Source organism: Thamnophis sirtalis, unplaced genomic scaffold, assembly GCF_051295495.1.
Source record: "Thamnophis sirtalis isolate CommonGarterSnake01/CBP01778 unplaced genomic scaffold, rThaSir2_p1.2 scaffold_10, whole genome shotgun sequence".
NCBI lineage: Eukaryota > Metazoa > Chordata > Lepidosauria > Squamata > Natricidae > Thamnophis > Thamnophis sirtalis.
The window spans coordinates 40,949,500-40,966,706 of NW_028261390.1; the positions used below are offsets into that span (position 1 = coordinate 40,949,500).

Genomic DNA, 17,207 nt, shown 5'->3' on the forward strand with positions numbered 1-17,207 from the left:
TCCAGAAATCATTAGCACCTCGTGGGATCCCTACTCCGGAGACTGTCGGGTGTGAGTCCCTTCTGGTGAAGCTGGACCTTGGGGGTCAAGTGGCCCTGTTGTTAACGTACCTACCTCCCAGCTGCATTACAACAGCCCTGCCTTCGCTCCTGGAGTCAGTAGCCAGACTGGCGGCTGAGTTCCCCAGACTTATAGTACTGGGGGACTTCAACCTGCCATCTCTCGGCGAACGCTCTGGTGGGGCGCAGGAGTTCATGGCTTCCATGACAGCCATGGACTTGACCCAGGTAATTCAGGGTCCGACTCATACAGCGGGACACACTCTTGACCTTGTGTTTCTCTCGGGACAGTGGAGATGTGATCTGGAACTGAAGGGCATAGAGACCTTGCCCTTGTCATGGTCAGATCACTTCCTACTGAGGCTTGATTTTCAGAAACTACTCCCCCACTGCAGGGAGGTGGAACCGATTAAATGGTTCCGCCCTAGGCGCCTGATGGATCCTTTGAGATTTCAGGCGGAGCTTGGGGAGATACCCGACTCTCTTGCCCACAATCCGACAGAGTCCTTGGTCGCTGCTTGGAACAGAGCGGCGGCTGGGGCTCTTGATTGGATCACGCCTTTGCAGCCTCTCCGCAGCAATGGATCCAGGAGGGCCCCTTGGTTTAATAGCGCCAAAAGAGACACTTAGAGCGACGCTGGAGGGCCAGTAAATCTGAATCTGACCGAACACAATTAAGAGCCTTTATTAGGACTTATCTAGTGGTGATTCGGGCGGCAAAATGTACGCATTTCTTCGCTCTCATTGCGTCCTCAGAATCCCGCCCAGCCACCCTGTTTAGGATAACCCCCTCCCTCCTGAAAGGGAGGGATGCGGGTGAACCCTTGCAGGGAAGAGCCGAGGAATTTGTTCAGTTTCTGTCGGACAAAGTCGCTCAGATTCAGACGGACCTGGACTCCACTTGGACAGTACCTGCAGAGATGCCGAGAGTGGGCCTTGATCGGATTTCTTGGAGCGAGTTCCAGCCTGTCACTCCTGAGGAAGTGGACAAGGCCATGGGAGCTGTGAGTGCCTCCACCTGTTTACTGGACCCGTGTCCCTACTGGCTGGTGTCGACCAGCAGGGAGGTTACACGAGGCTGGCTCCAGAGGATTGTTAATACCTCTCTACAGGAGGGATCTTTCCCACTGCCCTTAAAGGATGCAGTGGAAAGACCCCTCCTTAAGAAGCCTTCTCTGGATCCAGCTATCCTTAAAAATTACCGTCCAGTCTCCAACCTCCCTTTTGTAGGGAAGGTTGTTGAGAAGGTGGTGGCCTTTCAGCTCCGACGGACCTTGGATGAAGCAGATTATCTTGATCCCTTTCAGTCGGGTTTCAGGCCTGGTTACTCCACCGAAACTGCTTTGGTCGTGCTGACCGATGATCTCTGGAGGGCCAGGGATAGAGGACATTCCTCTATCCTGGTGCTTCTTGACCTCTCAGTGGCCTTCGATACCATCAACCATGGTATCCTTCTGCGACGACTGGGAGAGGTGGGAGTGGGAGGCACCGTTTTATGGTGGTTCTCCTCTTACCTCTCGGATAGGTCGCAGTCGGTGTTGGTTGGAGGACAGAGGTCGACCCCTAGGCCCCTAAAGTATGGGGTGCCTCAGGGCTCGGTCCTGTCCCCCCTCCTATTTAACATCTACATGAAGCCGCTGGGTGAGATTATTTGTCGGCACGGGATCAAATACCACCAATATGCGGACGATACCCAGTTGTATCTGTCCGCCCCATGCTAACTCAGCAAAGCGGTAGAAGTGATGTGCCAGTGCCTGGAGGCTGTCAGGGTCTGGATGGGAGTAAACAAGCTGGCACTCAATCCAGACAAGACCAAGTGGCTATTGATGTTGCCCCCCAAGGATGAACCAGATATTCCATCTCTCAGCCTGGGGGGGGGGGCGAAACTCTTTACCCCTCAGAGAGGGTCCGCAACTTGGGTGTCCTCCTAGATTCTCAGCTGACATTAGAATACCACCTGTCAGCTGTGACCAGGGGTGCTTTTGCCCAGGTTCGCCTGGTGCACCAGTTGTGGCCCTACCTGGACCGGGAGGCACTTCAAATCATCACTCATGCTCTCGTCACCTCTAGGCTTGATTACTGTAATGCGCTTTACTTGGGGCTGCTCCTGAAGAGTGTTCGGAGTCTACAATTGGTCCAGAATACAGCTGTGCGAGCGATATCGGGTGTACCTAGGTACACCCATGTTACACCTATCCTCCGCGAACTGCACTGGCTTCCCATCGGTCTCCGAATGTGCTTCAAGGTGCTGGTTGTTACCTACATGGCTTGGGACCTGGATATCTGCAGGACCACCTCCTGCCACATACCTCCCAACGACCCATAAGATCTCACAGGCTGGGCCTCCTTCGGGTACAGTCGACCGGGCAATGCCGGTTGGCTACTACTCGGGAGAGGTCTTTCTCTGTAGCTGCCCCGGCCCTGTGGAATGATCTACCTGCAGAGATCAGGACCCTTCCCACTCTCCCGGCCTTCCGGAAAGCCATTAAAACCTGGCTGTTCCGGCAGGCCTGGGGCTGTTGACCCCACAATATGGTCCAGCTCCATTTAGAACAGAGTGCATAGTGTGCTGTTTTTAAATCTATCTTTTTTCCCCCTGTATTTTATTTTTTGATTTATTTCTGTACTGTAAGCCGCCCGGAGTCCTACGGGATTGGGCAGCATATAAATGTTATTAAACTTGCAAACTTGCAAACTATACATCAGAATTCACCAGAATTCGCCTGACTAAGAAATAACATTTTATGGTTCATTTACTTCTTTCTTTCCCTTTAAAATATTATTTTCTATTGTTTTATTTCCAGACCAGGAAATGTTTTTTGGTTAAGTCTCACACATGCGGCTTTATCAAGCTTGTGTGTTTGCTAAGTACATATATGCGCCTCAACAGTTGGCAGTAGCCTTGACTAAATCTGAGCAGGGTTATACTGGGCAGTACTTAGATGTGGTGGAGAGAAAAATCCCAAATGGTAGCAGGCATGTGGACAGCAGGACTCAAGTTCACTTCTTGACTTTCTACAGATAAGAATCCCTTTGTGTTCATCAAATTAGTTTGGTAGGACAAAACCAGATGTGACAAATATAAGCTTATGGCAAATTGAAAACAAGTGATCTTATTGAAAAAGCAAAAGGGAAGAGGCATATGATCCTCTTTTGGGTCTGATTATTTCAGTCAGCTTACTTCATTCTAGACTAATTTGCAAGACTAAAATTGGGGAAAAAATCAGGTATAGCAAAAAAGAAAAACCACTTACCTAGTTAAGCTTCCTCTAAAAGTAAAATCATTATCGCTACAATATAGAATAAGCAAATTGGGTGTACATAGGAACTATAGGCCTGTCTGTTTTGCTCCTTCTAAATAATCATTTATCATACAGGATATCAGGATCGGGTTCAGCTTTGTGACAGGAGCTTGAATAGTGATTTGGTAAGATGTTCAAGCATGGCAGAGAAACTCAGAAGTTTTCATTATGTGTTAAAATGAATGCCTCTCAGATTCAACTAATTGATGAGAGGAGAAAAGATTTATCTTTTGCTAAAGCCCTGCAACATTTGTACCAGTTGATCAGGTGCTCTAATTAATTTATTGTAAATTGCATTTATTTGTAGCTTACATTGAGATTTGTTTTTATAATTTTGAAAAGCGGGTTATTTATAATATAAGTGATGAAGATAACTGTATATGTGCAATGTATTAAATTAATATTAAATATTCATATTGCAGGTTCATGAAATAGTTGAATGTCAAGAATGTGACAAGAAATTTATTTCATTTAATCAGCTAAAACGCCATATGATAACTCACTCAGGTAAAGACAGACTTTCTTCCCTGTCAAATAAAACTGCTCAGATTATTTTAAATTGTTTTTATATTAGAGTTTTCAAAAATTGAATGGTGTTAAATGCTAATAAACAAATACATCATAGTGTCATTACAGCCTTTCCTGGCATAACAGATTTCAAATATAATGCACTACAACATATACACTACAACTTTCAGAATTCCTTTGGCCATACTACTTCATAATTAATTTAACAATTCTTGAAGGTTATCAAATTCATCTCTAATGTGGAGAAAGGAAAAGTAGAACTATCAGATAATGAATACATAGCCTAGATAACATTTTTAGGGTGCAATTCTTTTGATATGAATGCCTTGTATTTCTAAACAGTACATGTTCACACCTCTTTTGGAAAGAGTATACTTTGAGTGGGTAGCTGCCTAAAATGATTTAGATCCAGGGACAGGTTTTAGTGGCTTTATGAGTTTAAGGCTACATATATAATTCTAAATGCTTTACCATTAAATGGTTGTATATAGCCTCCTAGAAAGCAATTCTATCCCACCTATAATTTGGATGCTTTTGCCAACATGATCACTTTTCTTGAAATTTTATTAAACAACAAACCATTTAACCATTTGATTGTTACCTTACTAATATCATTGCATGCAAGTAATGCAAATACAAATCTTTAATGATAGCTATTTTTGTGGACTAACAGGGCACAGAAAGCAAAATGCTTTTGTTATCCTTAAATCAAACCATATTTTGCATAGGCAGTAGAAATTCAATTATGTTCTGTTTCCTTTACCCGCAATGCATTTAAAACAATTTCCAGCATTGCAAAATAGTTTTATTGTTATCTGCTGTCCTCATCTCACAGCACATTCCAGGTGCACTGGTTTAAGCAAAGAAGCAAAATGAATTTTGGAGACTTTTAGATGTTTATTGAGTTACGGATTAGAATGGTATAGCAGTAAGAGTTCAGCTAACAACTGAAAGCTGAAAACGTAAACATATCGACTGAATTTTAATAGAAATGAATATGCTATGTGTATTTCTAATTAAGTTTTAAAATGTTTAAATTGTCATGCCCTCTTTCTTGTTGTTAGTCTGCAACAAGCTTTGCCTCTTTGAAGTCATTCTCTTTTGATTTAAGCTAATTAACCAGAGTCTAGTTTTTGCTGTGATTGTTGCAAAGAATGTGCCAATTTCTCAAGATGCGCCATGGCTTATATTTTGGGAAGTGACTTAACTGTATAACATAAAGGGCATAAGATGTCTTTCTAATTGGTTTAATCTTAATTGGGTTGACTTCATTGCAGAAATCTCTGAGGAGATGAATGTTTCAGCCTTTCATCTTCTAGCCCAATATAAACAAGAGCTTAAATGTGCCCCCCACTCATTTTCTACAGAAAAACGCCCCTACACCTGTGAGGTTTGCAATAAGTCCTTCAAACGACTTGATCAAGTGACTGCACACAAAATAATACACAATGAAGATAAACCCTATAAATGCAAGCTTTGTGGAAAGGGATTTGCCCACAGAAATGTTTACAAGAATCACAAGAAGGTAAAAAAAAACAAACCCAAAACATTCTGCTGTTGTTGTTTACAGCTCTGCTTAGATTTGCAGCTGTTGCTCACTGATAGAGCAATATGCTTTGGCATGCTTATAAACATGAGCTTTAAATCTTGCAAAATATTAATGTTAAATACGTTAACTTATAGAATTAGCAGGTTCCTGGTTATTGTTTGGTGTTTCTTTAATTGACCCAAGCTAATTCAGTTGTGTTTTCTTCCTCTAAGAAATTATATTCTCTATTTTTTTTTTTTTAAAAAAAAACTGTATAAAATAAAAATAAACTCTAGTAAAATTGTAGTCATTTTATATAATTATGACTACTGGGAGAAACATTACAATTTGTACTCTGTTCCAGTTAGAAGAAGGAACTCTGCCCTAAAAATATAGAGTAACTTCACTTTTTAGTCTACACTGAGACCCCCAGCTGTGTGATTTAAGTGACAATCTGCCTACCCTAATTTAGATAATGCCTGTCTTTACTTTTGACCCCGGGACATAGTTTCAGTGGCATGGCTGCACCCTTGACTGCTGCTGCTTCTTCAGAATGGTAGGATTGTGGAAAAAGAGAGAGACAGAGAGAGAAAATTTCCTGCTTAGCATTTAGAATCCTTTGCTCTTCCCCCGCCCCCCACCGCCCCATGCCACCAACACTTTGATGAAACAGATACACCAAAACCTTGACATACTTTTCACAGTTTGGCTCATGTTATATGTCATCTGGGAATTTGGCACTGAATCCTTGCACCATCTTTTGTGTTTTCATCCATAAATCACATGAAAGTAATAATAATCAAAATAATTCTTGCATGGTAAAACAATTATAACTGTTCTTTTTAAGACAAACAAGATACACGAGTCGATTGAAAGATAATTAGCTTACACGCATATCACAACCTAACTTAAATATATAAAACTTAAAAGGGATTTGTTTGTAGGGAAAGCAACTGAAATATACTCTGAAGAGTCATTTTTATTTTTATTTTCAAGAAATCCAACTCTTATATCTTAAATGGAGGGCATGGATAAAAAAAATCAATATAAATGACTCAGAATAGGAACAGAATTGAATGTAAACATTGCTGTTGAAAAGGTTTACAGATAGTCTTGAGAGATTTGCAATAGTTTATGGAAATGTATTTTCAGGTTTGAATTGTCAGCTGTGATAAATCCCCTGTTGAGATTCTGATAATCTGAGATTGATGTTGTAACATTATTATATCTAATAGACTATAGATGGACAGTTTTCCATTTATATCTCAGAAGCAGGTGTGTAAAAAAAAAAGTAGGAAATGGGAGAAAATCTCATGCATCTTCATTATACATTGAATCTGCAGGCCAAAGGTGACAGGACTGATCTCCTTTGAATTGAATCAATAATCTTAGCATTTAGCTTCTTAAACAATCACAAACTCCACATGCAATTTGGTGTTTATTGATAAAATGGAAGATCTCTGAATTGGGAAGTACAATGAAACATTAGACAATAAAGGGTTAGTGATATGATGCATATATGGAATCTGGGTGGCAGAATAGGTAAAGGAAAAGGTTTAAGGAAACATAAAAAACATATAAACATATAAAAACATGCTTAGCATTGAAATCCCACTTGAATGGGATCCTTTTTCAGAAAGTAAGCAAGGGACTCTGTATGTACTATAAATTAAGGAGAGAAGTGATAGTAGAAATGTGGAAATTCTGGAACATTTTGCATATATATGATGGTTTGGGTGGATGGAGATACCAATATATAATTGTATCCATCAGGAATGGATGCATCTAGATATCTTTAGAAGCAATATAGCAGCTCAAATAATCAGACAGGCCCATTTCTTCATCTTAGTATAAAAACCAGTTTAGTTCTCACCTGCTCAGATGACAGATTTGATTTATACATCTCATAAGGACTAATGGAGTATTCAACAAACAATGGAACATTATTTGGTATTTAAACTTTAAACTTTGTCATAGATAGTTTTCACATGAACAAGATATCTAACTCAGCATAGTTATAGGATTAATGGGAAAAGAAGGTTATCATAAGCAGCATGATAAATCTCTTCTTTCTTAGACAGATCAACCTATACAACATATTTGGCAGATGACATGAAAAATGTCCTTCTGAGATGCAAGGAATGGCTATGCATGCTATGTAGTCAAATGAACATAATCTCAGTGAATATGTGGATTATGGGCCTGAAGAAGTCTACCCCAATACTCTAGGAAAATTCAAAAGGAAAGCCAGTTGCAAATGTTAACTAAGGCACCCTACTTAGATGTTCCAAGTAATGGAATTTACAAGCAGAGCTGAAAAAGTATTTCAGCAGTGGAACCTTCTATTCAACTTTCTGCTTCAGGCATCACAGGTTGAAATGAATCTGGTTTAAGTTTCAATTAAAGCAGGGATGGGTAGTCTTAACATTTGTTTTTCTGTTTTGTCATGAGTAATGAAAAACACTTTGGTGATGAAAAATGGATAGACTGTAGCACATAGGAATGTTTAGGAGAGGGTTCCCAGTTCTTTTGAGCGGTGGAGGTATGAAATTCCTGTCTACTTCTGTCTTGTCTTGTGTTGCATTAATACTATTTTGAGGTTAACACTACATTTAGTGTGTCTCCTGCTTCATAACAGTGGGAAAGAGCACCACTGATTTGTAGTAATCATGTCGCTGCACTTAGTTAATACAAAGAGAGGCCACACAAACACTACATATGTTCCCGATATCTTAGATTGCCTATTCTTGTAGTGAAAGCTTTGACAAGCAAACTCAGTTTATTTCCGGTGTGAAAAGTCTAGCTGTGAATTGAGGTGTATATCATGTTACACAATAAGGAAAATACCTTTTTACTAGATAAGGCTATGGATCATTCTCTGCTTACTTTTTCAATACCTCAGCATGATTCTATTAAAAAAACTCATACATTATTTAACTCAAAATATTTAAGGTTCAACGGTAAATAAGAAACCTAGAATCTAATAGGGAATTGATAGAGTTATGTTCTATTTCATTTTTCAAACAAAAATTCTCTGTCTGAGAAATCAAGGCTGTTTTGGTGGCCTGAAACCCAGACCCAGTCTAGACTAAAATTATTTCATAAACACTAAAGATGATTGATCCTTGTTAAACTTGAAAGACTGGTAAGTTGAGAAAACAACAATCACTTAGAATTCTGGAAAAATGTTTATTGCTTATTTATTTAGTTATTTATTTGTTTGTTTTGTTTTGGTTTTTTGGTTTATTTATTTAAATATATATATAGATGTCCAGTTCATGGAATGTGATTCTGGGTGGCATACAACAATCCAATAAAACAATAAAATAAATAAAACAATAATTACTTAAAGCCCATATATAATTATTCTTGGTGGTGGTGCAGTGGTTAGAATGCAGCATTGCAAGCCACTTCTGCTGACTGCAGTTTGGCAGTTCAATTCTCACCGGCTCAAGGTTGACCCATCCTTCCATCCTTCTAAGGGGGATAAAATGAGGACCCAGATTGTTGGTGGCAGTATCCTGACTGTATAAACCACTTAGAGAGGACTGTAAGTCTAAGTGCTCTTGCTCTTGCTATTAAGGGCATCTAAAATTATAAAAGTAGAACAAAACCAGGAAAAGTATGGACGAAGGGATGTAAATAATAATGGACCCACCTCTGGAGTTCAACTAGCCTCTCAATCCCCAGGCTGACATAACTAGGTTTTGAAGGATGTTCAAAAGTTCAGGAGGGATGAGAATGATCTCACCTTTGGAGGACAGATGATTCCACAACTTACAGAAAAGGTTGCTTGATTAGGGGCCGCTAAATGTAGCTCTCTAGATGATGTGCAGTTTAAAAGCTTCTCAAAGTAATTTTCTTGCACAACTTATACCTAAGTTGGTCTGTTGTAATATGTTCTGTTCAAGGAATTGTGAAACAGTATGTTCTGGTCTGCTATTTTGGTACAGAAATACGCAGTGACAGAAAGAGAAGGGAGCATTAGGAAAGTTTTCAAAAAGCACAGAATGTTAGTTAGAAAGATAAAGAATGGTTGTCCCACAAACTTTTGAATCTAGCCCCAACATAGATATGCAGACCCCACCATTATTACCAAGGAATTATAGCTCTTATTTTATTGATTTGAAACTTACATAATAACTCAGCTTTGCTGGGAATAGTAATTATCAAGATTGTGTTCTTTCTTCTTTCTTCTGTGAAAGAGCTAAATGTATTTTGGCAAATACATAGAATGAGCATCTTATTAAACATTATTCCAATTTTTTAGTGGCTTGCAATATAAAGGTTGTTAAATTTAAATTGCCTCTGGCAATTCCTTCTGTTATTTTTACAATGCTTAGGTCAGTAGTTTAGAATTAAAAAGGCTAGCAACATTTGCTAAATGGTAAAGCAAAGGGAATATTAGCAACTAAGTAGAATAAATAAATACATAAATAGAGTAAACTAAAGTTGTTTTTTTAAAGTTGATATGCTTAATTAAAAGTTTTGAATGCAAAAAAGATAGCCGAACCTATATATTCCGTTTTGAAATCTATGTTTTCTTGTACATATTTCACCAAACTACATCTTAAGTAATGTTTGTGTTTCTATTTCAATCATTTCTTGACATAAGAGTCAAACCAGAGATTCTTAATTAACTAAATGAATGTTCTGTACTTAGCATACTTACCATTATATTAAATAAGCATTTTAAAAAAAATAATAATCCAGAAGTTGTTAAAGAGTTCCAAACTCAGTATAGCTATTCACCTAAGTAAAATCCTAAGTGTTTTATTAAATGGGGGGGGGGGATTTTTCACTCATGCATGTGCCAGATGTACAGCCCTACAGACTGAACCCTTATATTTATCCACAGAACAGGTACAGCACAATCAGCAGCAGTGCAAGCTTCCCCACAGCAAAGTCTCATCCAAATGTCTCAGCCCCGTTCTGGAGGATACATCAGTTGAGGTGAGAAGGTAGCTCAGTCTCTTTCTACTGAGACATTATTTGGCTTTTCTTAGCAGCAACCCTATTATTGATGCAGACTTTGCATAAAAGCATCCCGGGCTTTTTTACAAACTGTTTCCAGAAAAAGCTCTAACATCACTGTTGACATACATAATGTTTGCCTATGTAATTGAGGGACAACTTGGAAACACATCACAGTGCATCAGAAGTCACTTTCCAAGCACTAACAGAAAATATCAGTGAGAAAAATGGGATATCTATTTTCTCTGGTCTCCTGATTCAATCCAGAAGGCTGAGAGAACTATAAATCTCACAATTCTTCTCATTGCAGATGGGCTATCAGGATCATGGCTGATTCCTGACTGGCTGTAAATTAAGAATGACATGCTTTCTTTTAACAAAAATTGAGCAGAAAACCTGTACTGTCCCCCCCCTTTTCCCCCTCCCTTCTGGAGAAACATGGAACCTTTAAAAAACTAAAACTAATCTTTTGGTCTGAGCACTCTCCAGATATATTAATACAATGCTCAGAAGCCTTATCATGCATGCTTATTGGGGAATAAGAGAAGAAAGAAAGAGTTTTCTGATAAGACATGAATATGGAAGTGGAGTTGTGCATGTAGAATAAAAATGCAGTAATAAGAAATTTGAGAAAGTATATCCATGTGTATCTTGTCTAGAGTTTTTTCAGCCTGAACAGAGAGTATTATTTGCAGTTGAGGGCAGGTGGCAAGGTCTTGTCTTCTTCTAAAACAGGGACCTCAATCTGTTTTAGATAAGGAGCACAACTGACATTTTAATGGCACATTAATTATTGGAGGGAGGGTGTTCATTCTCAAAATGATTATGAAGGATGAAGCCAGCGACAAAATACTGCCTTTTATTTGCTTATTATTGAAATTTATATAATCCAAAGATAAATAGAGTGTTTTCCTGCTACACTGCCAGTCCTCTTATAATAACCAAATCAACCCCTATCTTAGTGCTATTGGTGGATCTTTTTCTTTTCTGGTGCTGGTGATTTACAGTGCCTGGATTCCACCTTTTTTTATTCTCTAAAAATTCCTATTAGCCTATGAAGAATTCACAAATGTTCTAATATTCACTGTCACCTTCCCAACATTACACTTGGCTTTGCTTTGCATCTTTTTTATCCTCACTTTTGGTCTCTATGAAGAAAAAACTCCTTTTATTTGGCAGCTTTTTTGTCTCTTGCTATTGTTGCAGAGCTTCCAATATCCACACATCTTCTCCCTGTTTGTTTCGAGGTTGCATCTTTTATAGGAAATTGTGTTGTGTTAGCACAGGGGGTGAAGCGTCAAATAGAAGGGCAGAAAGGCAGCACAAGAGCCTGCAATTTTCTCAGTAGCCTGCTCTTCCAACTGTGAAGAATGGTCTGAGGAGGGCTTCTAGATTCACTCAAATATAAATGTTTGTTCAGTGTATATTTACAGTCTGTTTTCCTGAACCTAATCTGTATAAATATTAATTGATAATAGGAAGATATATATTGTATAATCCAAGGGCAGATAGATATGAGGGGTGGAATGATCTGCCAGAGCTGCCTTTTAAAAGACCTTAAAAGATCCAAGGTGGCGCAAAGAACCAAGATGGCACAGTGGTTAGAGTGCAGTCCTGCAGGCTACTTCAGCTGACTGCTAGCTGCAGTTCAAATCCCACCAGGCTCAAGGTTGACTCAGCCTTTCATCCTTCTGAGGTAGGTAAAATGAGGACCCAGATTGTTGGGGGCAATAGGCTGACTCTGTAAACTGCCTAGAGAGGTCTGTAAAACCACTATGAAGCAGTATATAAGTCTAAGTGCTATTGCTATTGCTTTCAGTGCATTCATTAAGAATTCCAATTTTGGAACACCAAAAGCAACATTAAACTTTTACTTAAGTATGAAGAGAGTAGTTATGATTTATTTTTTGATGCTGTTCAAGGGTTGTTCTTTCTGTACAAAGTTGTAATGTATTAGGAATCCTAAAGCCTAAAGAATTGGAGACTTGCAATCTTCTCAATACTTGTAGGAATAGGACTGACTAAGATTCAAGACATGGCATTTTCAGTCTTTATGTTACAAAAATATGTCTCTCGAGAGCTTTATTTGATTCCATCTCTCTTAAGCTTCAGCTGAGCTGGTAAGCATTATTGCATCATCAGGTTTTAAAGATTTTTTTGGGAAGGGGTATTTCCTATATAAATTAATTCACTAATAATAGAGACCATATTTGCACAGTTTCCATTTAGTCAACGTCTCTTGAGATCTGTTAATTGAAGAATCCAGTAGAAAAATGGTAGATAAAAATCATTTCATAAAGAGAATTTCTTTGTCTTATGATTCCATAAATTTGAGGAAGAGAAGTTGTGGTGGTGCAGTGGTTAGAATGCACTATTTCAACTCGGCCCACATCCAGGAGTTCAATCCTGATCGGCTCCAGGTTGACTCAGCCTTTCAACATTCTAAGGTTGATTGTTGGGGGCAATATGCTGAAGTTGTAAACTGTTCAGAGAGTGCTAAAAAGCATTATGGAGCAGTATATAAGTCTAAGTGCTATTGCTATTGTCTACTGATATTTTAATGTAATTAAGATTTACCAGCTTGATATTATTAAACTTTAAAAAAAAATTGGACTGAACCAGCAGAACTTATTTTTCCTCATTTTAGTTAGACATAAATAAGATATGTCCGTAGATACGTCTGTAAGAATGATTCAAATAGGGAAAGGCTTTTGGCTCAAAGTCTTGTACTGTATTTAGCTTGGGAACTTCATATAATAATTTAAAGATAATAGAAAGCTATTTTGAGAATGCAAAGGCGGACTTTAAAGGTGCAAGCTGACGTCATAGATAGGACCTTCAAAAATAAGTTCTTTTCTCACTTCTATTTAATAACTGTTTTTCTTCTTATTTGTTTATTTATATTTTCATCTTTAACATTGCTTTTCAATATAAGTAAATTTAGTAAATACTAAAGGCGCATAGCCTTGTGATAACATGATTCCCTTAACTTTTAAACCCTTTAATGTTAAAGTATTCTGTTAATACATTGAATGTTTAAAAAAATAAGAAAAAGAGTATTTTGTGACATACACATTTATCACACATGGGAATCCATTCCTCCAAACATTCCAATTTTAGTGCCAAATAACATTTAATTTGTGAGATAAGAAATTCATCCTAAATTATTCAACATTTTAGAAGGCAGGTTACACTAACTAAAAATTAGTAAATTGTTTTATGTGCATACCTATAATATTTAAACCTTTGAGATTTGGCATCTTATGAAACACCAAACAAAACCTATGGTGAAGTTTATGGCCTTTTTATGCAGTCCGATGTATAATTTACTTATATTTATTTACTAGATTTATCTACTCAAATCATTAACTTTTCATTTTTTAAGCATGCGGAATAAAACTTTCTGTTTTTGTTTGATAAAATAAAATACTATCTATTTGGACTGCAGTAAGCAAACATAGCCATAGTTATATACAATATGTTTTTTTATCTACAGACACATTCTGAAGAAAGACCATTTCAGTGTGAGGAATGCAAAGCTCTATTCCGAACACCATTCTCTCTACAAAGACATCTTCTGATTCATAATAGTGAGTAGAAATATGGATGATAAAGTGGTTCACAGATCATCAAAGTCTTAGTACTTGCGAGAATAATACATTCTTAACTTTCTGATCTAACAAAACAGCTTTATTAGAATTTATAAAATGTATACTGACTTTATATACACACATCCACACAGAATTGCATCTATGGACATGCTAAATAAAATATAAATAGTAAAATTCAATTAATATGAAATCTGCATTTAGCTTGTAAGTTAAGGATTCATTGCATCTATTTGGTTAAGTAGAAAATGGTCTTTAATAGATGAAGATAATGTAGACAATAGATATAATTATTTTCAAGATGCTTTGCAACAAATATAATATTCAAGGTTTTTAATATTTAATGTTCTGATTGTTTTATATTGCTTTTTAAATGATGCTATAAGCTTCCCAGTCAGTCAACAGTGAGATGGGTGTCATACATTTAATTAAACAAATAAAATAAGGTGAGTTTCAGAAATTATTAATGATTTTTGTAGGGATCAAAATTATCTAGCCTGAATAGTAAGCTCTTTGGATTGCTATTTAACCTAGAAAGATTAAGTTTGTTCCTTTATAATTTCTCTCAATAAACATATTGGTAGGTTGTTGACTTGAAAATAAGATGTCCAGGTAAAAAATACCTGTTTTGACCAATTATGTAGAACTTTTCAAGAAATGAATTGTGGTTTTTCTTTACTATAAATTATTGGTAGTTGCTCACATAGGTTTGTAAACAACTGGGGTTCATATAATTAATAGTGATGCGCGCACACACATACTAGAAAATTTTGTTGCCAAGAAAATGTTTATGATGAAAATATTGCATAATATGGTAAAATATTTTATCATCACATTCAGTTTTGATTTTATATATAAAGTATAACTTTTTATTGGCAAATATCTGATTATATTTCTCTGCTACAAAATTCATTACATGCAGTAAGTTTCTATTGATAGTTACTTGGTAATCGCTTCTCTAGTTCCAAGATATTATACAGATAATCTTTAATCTACAACTGTAACTGAGCCTGGAATTAAAATTCAAAAATCAGCTTGTAGCAATTAAAAATATTCCCTCAACAACACAAGGCACTCAAGTTGCTTTGTAGAACAAGAAGCTTGCAGTGATAAGTTTTAGCAGTATTGTAGCTGCAATGGAAGACAAGAAACCATGTTGCATGACAATCACCAGGACTTCTGTTTCTTAGGTTTACCATTACTCTGTAGCCTAGTGAGATTGGGGGAGGCGAATCTTTCAGTAAATACATTCAAACTGCTATTTAACCAAGAAATAAGAGATTGGCTTCTTTCAGCCAAAGAATTGAGTGAGAATAATTTATTGATTTATTTATAATATTCAATAGATAATATTAGCATATATTTCTTTCTCTTAGGTGAAAGAACATTTAAATGTGATCACTGTGATGCTACATTCAAACGGAAGGATACTTTGAATGTTCACATACAAGTTGTTCATGATGGCCATAAGAAATATAAATGTGATCTGTGCGACAAAGCCTTCGTAACACCATCTGTTTTAAAGAGCCATAAAAAAGTAAGTATAATGAAAAAATAACTTCATAAAAGTAATAAAAAACATGACAATGGATTTATTGCACAAACTTTATTTTAATAATTTATATTAGAGGTAGGGTGCTCCAGGTTCGATCCAGATTATCCAAACTTGTAGTAGTGGCGTCAGAAGGCTCCACGCACCCACCTGGACCCTTCTGCACATGCATAGAAGCGTTGCGCACATGTGGGAGTACGCCCGAACTGGTAGTAAAAAAATTGGGAACCCACCTCTGATTCACATTTAATGTACAAATGTACATTAATGTACAAAGAAGACAATGCTTTCACTTTTTCTTTCAGTAATTATAAATAAAAAGAATTAGGAAGAACTATAAAGAGTATGCTCATTCAAATGAATAAAAAGGTTCATAACATTTCTATAACATACACTTCACTTTGACTGGCTACTAATTAAAGATGGTAGAAATTGAAAATTGTTAATTGATGTTAATTGATGTTCTCTTTCCCATGAACTACAGCTTCATCTCTAAAAAGTTTTGCATAAAATTGGAAATATTTTCCAGAAGCACCTGTATGTTGGCCACACACCAACTTCTTTTTTTCTAATGATTCCCCCCCCCCCCCGCAAAAAGTTAAAATACAAAACTCTGAAAAAGAAAAAAAATTACAAATAAAGGCAAATATACGTGTCCTAGGATAATGTTTTAGGATCTGGGATGGTCATTAGGATCAGAGATTTTGTCTGCCTAGAGGCTTTCAGACTCAATCTGGAGCACGTCTTCAGGGAACTACTCTTTAGAAGAATGTGTGGTTTGCACTATTCTTTGTGTGGTTTTTATAGTGCCTGTTGTATGTGGCTTTTTAGATGTTGATTGTGGTGTGTTGATGGCTGGCTTTTAAGTTGTTGATTGTCATTTGCTGGTGCTGCTCAGCCCTCACCTTTTAAGTACTTGATGGGCTGGTGGTAACTGTTGACTCCCAGGCTTCAATCATTTCCCTGGCTGTTTTTGTTCCAGTTTATCCCACAATCTTGGTAGCTGCAAAATTGAATGTGAGTCCTTGTTCATTTCAGGGTGAGTTCGGGTCTCCTCTCCTGATCGCTTGTTTGTGTTCTTGCAATCTGGTGGTTAGCTTCCTCCTGGTCTATCCTACATAGTCATAGGGGCAATTAATGAAGGGTATTCGGTAGATTACATTGAAAGTATCTCCAAACTCCAAGCAATCTTTACAATTCATAATTTGTCCTTGTATTCCCACTTGCAGTTCCACATACAATAGGCATTATGAATACCATGCACGAACAGCATACACTCTGCTAAAGAGAAGTTCCCTGAAGATGGGCTCCAGCACAAGTCTAAAAGCTTGGAGGAGAAAACCTCTAGTCCCAGTGACCGACCAAATTGGATCCTGCAAGAAAAAAATCATAGAAACAAACTAGAAACAAAACAAAACAAAACTTTTAAAAGTGCATAAAAAAGACACAAACACATAACATATATTATCCTCCCTAGATGAGTACTGATAAATATATTCCTTTACTGAATCTGATTTAACTCCAGTTACTTGAATTTGGACCTTTTTGCAACCTTTATTATTTGCTCAAACAACTTGATTTGTATATTACCAAATCGTCACACACCAACTCCTCTTGCTGATCATGTGAATTGGCATATTTCCCTTTTAATAGGGC

General features: G+C 37.2%; 1 protein-coding gene across 3 annotated transcripts in view; it reads left to right on the forward strand.

Moving 5' to 3' along the window:
• PRDM5 (PR/SET domain 5) overlaps positions 1 to 17,207 on the forward strand; it is an 88,089-nt gene that overhangs the window by 37,163 nt on the left and 33,719 nt on the right. Inside the window, exons 9-13 of one of the 3 annotated variants that reach the window (XM_087724436.1) lie at positions 3,784 to 3,868; positions 5,257 to 5,414; positions 10,281 to 10,370; positions 13,888 to 13,981; positions 15,376 to 15,536. In XM_087724436.1, coding sequence (XP_087580562.1) covers positions 3,784 to 3,868; positions 5,257 to 5,414; positions 10,281 to 10,370; positions 13,888 to 13,981; positions 15,376 to 15,536 — 588 coding nt within the window. Of the gene's footprint in view, positions 1 to 3,783; positions 3,869 to 5,256; positions 5,415 to 10,275; positions 10,371 to 13,887; positions 13,982 to 15,375; positions 15,537 to 17,207 lie in introns of all 3 variants that reach the window. The other 2 variants (XM_087724434.1, XM_087724435.1) reach the window with 2 other exon arrangements.